General features: G+C 35.5%; 1 protein-coding gene across 15 annotated transcripts in view; it reads right to left on the bottom strand.

The window, feature by feature from the left end:
• The window catches only part of LOC113827461 (proteoglycan 4), a gene marked incomplete at its 5' end in the record, with an annotated part of 51626 nt that overhangs the window by 15935 nt on the left and 25691 nt on the right, over positions 1 to 10000 (bottom strand). For 8 of the 15 annotated variants that reach the window (XM_070129869.1, XM_070129876.1, XM_070129877.1 and 5 more), the window contains 4 exon segments: positions 543 to 569; positions 1664 to 1751; positions 3938 to 4176; positions 6003 to 6173. In XM_070129869.1, coding sequence (XP_069985970.1) covers positions 543 to 569; positions 1664 to 1751; positions 3938 to 4176; positions 6003 to 6173 — 525 coding nt within the window. 15 annotated transcript variants of the gene reach the window in all.

Genomic DNA, 10000 nt, shown 5'->3' with positions numbered 1-10000 from the left:
TACATGTTTTTTTTCTTCAGAGTCTTCCATCAAGGTATTTAAGCAATATTCATCTTTACACTTCATAATCATATTTTTTATCCTTGCATAAGTGCTTCAGTCACCTTTATGACAATTACAGACTTCAGCCTGGAATCCTAAAACACTACTTGAGGTCAGCTTAGGAGAGGATTACTCCCTAAAAATATGCTTGATAATTTATCATATAAAAGTTGACAATCCTCTGAATTGAAGGCCAAGATTTACTGTTTCTTCGGGACTAAAGCCAAAAAATTCTAAAGTTTATTATGAGAACTGCAAAGCAGCATATGTAATTATTTGAGGCATAATAGAAAAAAAAGTTTGTTAACATTTTTATATTCCCATGCTTCTTATTGTACCATGAAATAAAACCATTAAAAATATATAAATATATTAACTAAATGAATATGACCATTACACAGTTTCCAATCTATTCTAAGGTGATCTCAAGGACTGTCATAGCATACTGCTCCTAAAAGGTCCTAACAGGTCTTCATGGCAGCTACATCTCCCTAACGTACCTCTCGGTATTCTCAAACAGTGAGTGGCTACGACGAAAAACAAAACCTAGAGTTATACATGCAGGTATTTGTGAGATGCTCAGGGAAAAACAGTCATTGAAGTTGCTATGTGTAAACCACCCAGTAGTCAATTGAAAATATATAAATAAATTTTTTGTTGTCTTTCCTTTCTTTCTTTTCGGCATGACTGAAGAACTGGAGGTTTACGGCTCATTTTTCTATTTCACTGAATACGAAAATGAGCCTGACTGGTTTTTCTAAGACTCATATTCACTGATGTCATCAATCTTTGTGTATGGGAAGACACCATGCATAAATATTGACTAAATGGCCTCTTCAAAATACCTAAATCATATCAGTTCCTAGTCATTATTCTTTATGTAGAATTAAGTCATTAGAATCTAGCTAATCAGTAATTCTTTTTTTTTCCAGGGAATAGACAGTACATGATATATATTTCTTTTTTTATAATAAAGGTCTGGATGTGTGAAAAAAATATATGTGCATCACTTGCAAAAAAATACTGCAAATATGAAGGGGAAAAAAAATCATGCCTACTAGGCTGATGCTGTATCCTAATGCCATCTATATAGTAATAATAGCTTTAGATGATTTTCTCTTCATTAAACTACAAAAGAAATCTGGGTGAGCTTTATGACTTTACAGTGACTGACAGCTCTCTCACCCTAAGTCTCATGTGAACAAGACCGTCTACGCAGCATTGGAATTCCTTAACACAAGTTCTCCTTTTGGCTGTGATTTTTGGAAATTTTGATATTGTATATACTGAATGTAGAAATAAAATGGGCATGAAACTAAGCCCTTCATAGCATCCACTGGTAAGACTTTAGGAATCACAGATACTTATTTTTCATCCTTCATTTACTGATAAGAATATACCTTGAGAAACTATGTTAAGGGATTAAGATATTACTTCTGATTGGCATAACTGTTGCTTAAGCCACAAGCAGTTTTCTGTAAGTGAAAAAGCCTCTGGACAGAACAATCATGAAAATGCTTAGGCCAGATTGGGAGCCCTCATGGACAGCAGTGTCGACTGCCAGAGGGCCACAATTAACGGGTGATACGAAGGCTAAGGAAAGGATGTGAAGAAGTCTTACCTTCGGGGATGTTGTGCGTCACGGTGAAGGTCTTGCCGGTATCCAGGGGAACGGTCCAGTTGACCGGGTCAGGGCTCTTCACCATCATCTTTGGGAATGAGACAATTAGCATAGAGTTTTACAGTTTACATTTTTTATTGCTAAAACAGGTAAAAATGTTTCTTTGTTTTTTCTCTCTATTATGCATATAAAAAAGGCACTAATACTTACAATACTAATCTCCAAACATGAGAAACTAATATCTGTTTTAGGGAATTTGGCAATCATTTGCAGATCTCTTACTTGTGTTTAAACAAATTCAATAACATGTCACAGAAAGTTATGACCTAATCTGATGAAATTCCTTTAAATTGGTACCAAAGAACAAACACAAAGAGCTAAAAGGAGCATTATCAACACACATGCCTTCTACAAAGGGACAATAAGAAGACCCACTCAGGAGTCCTGAAACTAAATTCCTAAATTTTATATTCTATCTCATAATAGAAGGAGCTGCTCATGATATCAGTTCTCTAGGAATGTGGATATAATAAAATAATAGAAATAATTCAAACGGGCAATATGCAACCTAATGTATGTTTTTTTTTTCGTGGACAACAACTAAAGCATATAACAGTATGTAACATCTAACAACACATAAAGCTTCACAAGTATTAACCCGCTTTATGCGGAGACACCGATGTCATTTAGTACCAGTGGAACATATGGTAACACCAATGTTGGCATCATATTTCCATTTGATTTTAGATGTTGCTGAATGATCCAGTATTCTGTACTGGATCTATTTTTAGACCTTGTAAACTGCCCTAGAGATTCTGTAGCTCCAGCCACCATCCCTGTTTCTGCCAATTATATACATCAGCTAGATATGCCCCACCCCATACCCAGAAAGAGGAACAATCATTGGCAGATTCTACATCACAGTCTCCCCCTCTGAGGTCCTTCCCCTGTCCTCCATATCCCCCTATTCCTTTACCTAACCCCATACCCCTCCATCAAGGATGTGAGACTATACGGAGGGGGGGGGGGAGTACACATGCGCCCTCCCTAATTCATTTGTTGTCCTTATACCCCCCCTCTCCCTCTCCTTCCTTTCTCAAACATTTTGCACCAAATATATTTAAACGATTTCATATTTGACAATCTTTGCATCTCTGCCTCCCGCTTCGCTCTCTCTCGGGCATGGGTGTGTGTGTGTGTGTGTGTATGTGTGTGTGTGTGTGTGTGTGTGTGTGTGTGTGTGTGTGTGTGTGTGTGTGTGTGTGTGTGTGTGTGTGTGTGTGTGTGTGTGTGTGTGTGTGTGTGTGTGTGTGTGTGTATGTATGTGTGTGTGTGTGTGTGTGTGTGTGTGTGTGTGTGTGTGTGTGTGTGTGTGTGTGTGTGTGTGTGTGTGTGTGTGTGTGTGTGTGTGCGTGTGTGCGTGTGCGTGTGCGTGTGCGTGTGCGTGTGCGTGTGCGTGTGCTTGTGTTGTGTGCGCGTTGCATGTGTATTGCGTGTGTGTTGCGTGTGTGTTGTGTGTGAGGCAGAAACTGTATTAGATAAAGAAACATTCAGGATGACACAAAACTAATTTACCACTCGTTGGCAAGAGACCTGTACACCAGCAAAGCGCGCTTTTTAAACCAACAGATCAAATCTGTTAACAATCCCTTTATGGAATCAAAATATCATGATACTTTTTATCATTTCCTCCATTATCATTTATACATGACTATTCTATGTTAAATAAAAATATGTCTGCATCGTGAGTATAATTTTTTCTTCCCATCATACTGTCTCTCTCACACTTTCTCTAAAATAGTTCTATGGATCTCTTGAGTTATCGTATACTCATATATACACCTTCATTAAATTTTTTTTATTACTCTATATAATTGCTACAGCTAAATATATCTAGCCTTTTTCTGACAATTTCTCTATCTACTTCTGTATTGTATGCACACTCTTACATTTGTTATTTTAAGTTCATAATCAAGATTGCAATTGCTTTATGTACAGTATAAACAGGAATATGCAATGAAATTATCATAAAGGAATGACCTATGAAAAGAACCTATGAGAAACTTTCAGGAATAAGCAGATTCATGGGCCTATGAAAGTAAAAAACAGTGCATATCTGTTTTGGAACTGTAACGTGTGTAAGAATTTACAAGTAACAGTAAATCTTTCCTTCAGTGCAAATACAAAACTATAGACACTGTGGAATCACTACACACATCTAAACTCCACAATGAGAAAACAAGAGAGAGTGTAAAAAGTCCTGCGAAAACATACCCATTTACCAACCTGGTCTGGTGACTTGACTCGGGTAGGCTCTGGGGGAGTCTTGACCACTGGTTCGTACTTCTCGGGGTCGAATCTGGGCTCGGGGGTCGATTTCCTTGCGCTGGACTCCTTCACAGCCTCAACAGGTTCCTTGGGGCTGTCTTTAACTCCATCCTTCGCAATGTCCTTGGGTCCATCTTTAGGCACAATCTCCTTCTCTTTGTCCTTCTTAGAGTCAGTTTCCTCACCTGTTGAGATAACTTATGTTAACAAGTGAACATGTTTCTGCCAACAGAGCCCAGGGTAGTTAACTATCAAGCATAAATCTATTTATTCTAAGCAGTAATTCTATGGGGCATTTACAGGCCACTGTTTGCCCAGCACTGTTGTCTTAGAAAGCTGTTATTCTATCTTAGCTATAGTGAAAACCATGCAAAGGAATATCTAAAGAAATATAGTACACCAATCATCTGGGAAATTGCTTTCTTTTCACACTACATCAAGCGTTATTGAAAATCTAGCAAAATTCTTTGCAGATTAGTGCTCAAATACCCTAAGCAGCTGCTAATAAACAAAAGATGTGAAGTATATTCTCCTGTCTTGTGACTTCTTCATAAGAAATAAAGAATTAATTGGTATCATATTAGCACATCTACATTTGTGCAACAAAAAAGGCATGGAACCAAACCATTAAACCAAAGAACTCTGACCAAGTATAGAAAGAATTTTAGAAATAAGAAAAAAAAAAAAATCAAAATAAACAGATTAGGTACTGGTAGGGTACAGTAATGAATATCATTTCTCAGGCAGGAGTATGTATTTTGTGTCCCTGTGCTTCAGTCACAACACCCACGCTAACATGACACTTCTAAAGGGTTCTGAGCAGCAAACAATATTCACCATAGGTAACAGTGATATACACTTCTGTAGTTCTCTACTGCTGCTTTCAGGAATGAAGCTACAGTGTTTACGTGGCTCAGTAGACTGAATGTTGGGGTGTTTGTCCATAACAGAAAGTGCTCTTGTCATTAACAGGTGCAAACTAAGTATACCTTCCAATTACCACATTTCCATCTCTTTCCAAGTAGAATTATAAAATCAAATGGATATTTCTCTGTTCCTCTTTATAAGGGAGGTAAATGTTTTAAGATAAAAGGAACCAACACCTTAAAACACATGAAAATGCATTCATACGAAGCCTGAAGAACACTGCTTTGAAATCAACCACACTGGATAATTGCACTTCAACTAAGTAACACCAAGATAACAGGATGAGGGAATAAAACAAAATCAACATTTCCAAAAGTACATGACACATGAGAAAGGTGTATCTATCTTCCTACTTAATCTAAGGCAGGAAACATTTATTCTTGTAATAACAGGGTCAAGGGAAAATGAAAAACTATATTGTTTTTACTATTTTCATCAAATAGTCTTCATTACTGATATTTTCTTTCTAGGTAATTTAATGACTTTATTTGTTATTATCTAATTTGGTCTTAAAACACAAAATCCCCAAATTCTTAAAAGGCTTTATGTAAATCAACACTTGAAATGACTTATTTGTTTGTATGTAATGAAAAACTTAGATACTTTCCCTATACCCTGCAGGGATAGGAGGAGAAAGGAAGGAATGGGGGAGACAATGAACCTGTAAGCCATCTCAAAATCTGAGCATGGATCACTAGTCACTACAAGACACTCGTATAATCCGACCCCCGTTGATCTACCATCTGTAACAAGCAGCAGGAGAATGGGATAACACCTTTAAATAAGAGACAATAAACATGACTATACTTTTTGACTTCATTCTTTTCTTCTTTTTATTTCATCTAATAATTTTGTACTGATTGGAAGTAGAAATAAAAAATCCTGTATTTCCTTCAAATCTTTGTTTTCCAATTATTCTGTTTTGCTAAAGCCTGTGACCCCCTCCCCCCTCTGTAACAAAAAAAAGGTATACTGCCCTTTCAGAAGACGAACGTGGTAATCGGATTAACGAAGTGCAATAAACAGAAGAAAACTGTTTCCCACCGGTACTACTTACTAATTTGCACCTTTCAATCCTACTTACTAATCTGTTTTTTCTCCACTTTGCTCTTGTCCTCACCCTTCCTAGGCGAAGCAGTGTGGTCATGAGTCTTAGCTTTAGAGGCTTTCTTAGGCACGCTACCATCATCGTGGGAGGAAGGGCGGTGGGGCAAAGCGTCAGTACCCTTGCGGCGAGCACTAGTGGAGAGGGACGCTAGAAAAAGAGCATCAGGCCTATAGTGTGGACCTGGCAAGCTTTCGGGTGATGAATGTGTGAGGAGCAAAAGCTGGGTATTGATATATTTTGGCCAGAAGGTGTGTCTCATGGGGGCAAGTGTGTGATGCCACATCATGAAAAACCCAAGCTCAGGCTCATGATGTGTGCTCTCTCTCTCAATTTTTTTTTTTTTTTTTTTTTTTTTTAACTATCTATTGTCAATCAATAATGTATCACTGCCTTGGAAAGATATTCAGAAAAAAAAAATTCTCATGAAAAATCTTGATTTATACTGGATTAAGACCTCTGACACACCAGAAAGAATAAAAATTATTTCATCAAAGTTTATTAAGTTCCTGAATATCTCTCCTTTTATGAGATCAACTTAAAATAAGGCCAGACTATACAATTTAATCATGTAGTGCGGACTGGTGATGAGTGTGATGGTAAGGTTTATGGGGAAAATGACACTAGAGTCATTTTCATATAATTTTCTTTCCTCTTTACCTTTGATGTTTACCCTTCTTAAAACCAAAAGAAAAGAAATCTTGTCCTTATTGAAAGATTCAGATTCGTACACCAACATTCTAAAGCTGAGTTTAGAAATCTAACATGAAAATTACTATATAACAATATCAAATTGCAATATCAATATTCAGTTTATCAAAGGCATTAACATTGTCATAAACTGATGCAGGAAAACAAAGAGGATTTTACAATGTTCAGGTATGACTTTTGAAATATCTTTGTTCTAGTAGTGAGAAACTCCATTTTTTACAGAGAATCAAAGTCCTGATTTGTTTATAGTAATTACTTTAAATCTAATGATTACTAATTTATTTAATAACTTGTTCTCCTTTTTCTCTTTCTCTTTTATCTAAGAGTCAATTCAGGTCCTCGGATCAACTCTTACTATATTTCAATTTCATTTGGTAATTTAAGATTGAATGTCAAAATGTAATCTAAAAAATGATTCAGTATGTATTGTGTACAAGCCTAAAACAACTATTGCATAAACAAACAAAATAATAATAAATATTAGTGCACAAACACAAACACAAAAACACACACACACACAAAAACACACACACACAAAAACACACACACGCAAAAACACACACACACACACACACACACACACACTAAAACACACACACACACAGAAACACACACACACACAAAAACACACACACACAAACAAACACACACACAAACAAACACACACACACACACACACACACACACACACACACACACACACACACACACACACACACACACACACACACACACACAAAAGAACTTTGATCTGGAAACTAAACTACAAACTTAAAAATAAACCATTACATAAATCATAACTTTGAGAGAAAGAGAAAAAAGAAAAAGACTGAAAGTGTTATCTACTAAAATCCAAAAAAGTTACTCCAGATCTGCACAAAATATAAGACAAACTTTTCTCACACAAATTTTCAGTTACTGTTATCCTAACTTCTAAAAAGAAAATAAGAATATTATCTATAGAGGGTGAACCAAGAGCCCAGAGGAAAGAAAATGACTGGATCATTTTGGGCAAGATTATGATAACTATATTCTCTTTCTGGCATTATAACATAAACAAACTCAACATATTCAAAAGCAGAAAAAAAAGTAGACAAATATAATTGAAGAAAATACCTGAAGCAAGACAAAGTGAAAATCCACATAAGAGAGGATGAATCTTGCCCACAATGATACCACACAATTTAGGGGGTAATATAATCCACAATGGGATCGGTAATGTGTTCTTTGTTGCCCAAAGATTGTCAGGTCCTAAGAAGAGCTTCGGAACTTGAGATTGCTACCATACCAACTCTGACCCTCTACCTCCTTATGCGTTAACTCTTACTATTTCATTTTTGGTAAACTACTACCAGACAGATATTAGCATGACTATATAAATTCCAGTGAATTCTATATTACTATGATTTCTATCATTTACTGCATATTACTTCTAAAGACATAATGAGATTCTATGTCCATTTTGTGGCCAGGCTCATCTTATATCTAGGTATATACACATACTAAATGTAGCACAATCTAGCATATTACACTAATCTTATCCATCTATTGAAAGTACCAACACATGTCCAAAGCAGCTGAGTAAATAAACCTATTATAAAGGCCAGCATATTTTTTTTTTTATCCCATCTCTCCCTTCATGAAAATCATATGAAAAAACTGAAAAGATTTCTTCTTTAAAGGAATTATCATAAACTAAAAGTTGTATATTTCTGAAAGACTGATTTTCCATACTGCTTCATTATCTTTATTTTATCATCTTTTAAATAGCAATAACCTAAAATTTAATTAATGTTTCTTACGAGTATGATCAATAATCTATTTATGTTCATATGTGTCTTTTCTGAGTCCAAGAAATAGGTAATACTATTCCATCAGCTTTTAATTTTTCATCCCTATTCATATCATGTCATATTTGTTTTTGTTTTTATTAATGCTGGCAAAAAATGGGTTCACTTATATCTAGTATTCAGGGCTGGTACTTGGATTAGGAACCAGACAAATGTTGGTGAAAAGAAAAAACGTATATATGCTGGTCAGTAATCAGGGTACAGTGAACATTTGAAGCTTGAATGGTATAGCAAACAATGTGTGACAAACATCACATCATGTGTATTTGAACGATGAATATTCTGATCTCCAATTCTGTTCTTGTTTCTGATGTCTTGACAAAATGTAAGTCTTTTACTATAAGTCATTCTCAGCAATTTAGTTCAAGAGGCAAGTAAATGAAATCAATTTCTTTTTCACATGATGTTCTTTTATCAAAGAATAACTCTTATGCAGACAAGCTCATTGCAGCAGATTCCATGCTTTGGTCTCTTTTGCTATTTCTCTGAATCCTTTCAGATCAGTGTTCATACAGATAACATGTAGAATCACATTAGACACTGATCTAATGCAAAATGCTAAAAAAAAGTACAATTTCCAAAGGATTTACTTAATGTTGCACACCTGTGAAGTAAAAAATATTCAAGACTTTTGTGATTTCATAGATTCAGTGGCTAGTGTGATGCCCAACAGTAACAATTTTGCAATGCAGAGGTAAGACCCATCAGCAAGGCTTAAGCATCCAGGTAGATGCTTACACTGACCATCCAGCCAAGAACACAACACAAAACATAGAATGGATCCAGGAATCATTTTCATTGTAATACTGATGGACTCTTGATCATTCAGATAATTTCAGGGTTGAGATGAACAGTACTAAATAAAATGAAAGTTCTGTATCTTTCACATTCCCTCAAATTTAGTTAAATAACTAAATAACTCGAAGACAGCAAAAAAGTCTGCACATAAATATATTTCTATCAATAACAGCTTCCCGTTACTTAGACAGTGAATATGAATCCTGATCATTTCTTGCTCTTTTTCTCCTGTCGGGTTTTATTCCAAACTGCTCCTTATTTGAACACTGCAATTTTCAGTAATTACTCATACATCCTACAGCCAAAATGTTAAAATTTCTGACTTGAATTGTGATTTTTATTACTGCTCTGGAGAGAGGTAAAAAAAACATTCTTTTCAATAAGTAATTAGCATTCATGTGACAGACAATCTCAAATGAATTAAATTAGTGAGTGAGGCTTTATAGCGATACAATTTAATGGTCTAGATTCTTATTTTGAGAGAAATCATATACATACAGTCTGCCAAAAAAATTAAGCAATTTTCATCCATATGCCTTAAATGTTTCATTCAGCATTAAACCATCCCATTGGAAGCATATCTCCACATTGTAAGATCTGCTGATAATTTTGATGGAC

The sequence above is a fragment of the Penaeus vannamei genome, chromosome 14, assembly GCF_042767895.1.
Source record: "Penaeus vannamei isolate JL-2024 chromosome 14, ASM4276789v1, whole genome shotgun sequence".
NCBI classification, from domain to species: Eukaryota; Metazoa; Arthropoda; class Malacostraca; order Decapoda; family Penaeidae; genus Penaeus; species Penaeus vannamei.
The sequence above is the reverse complement of the archived record's forward strand: the minus strand, read 5'-3'. Positions and strand labels throughout refer to the sequence as shown.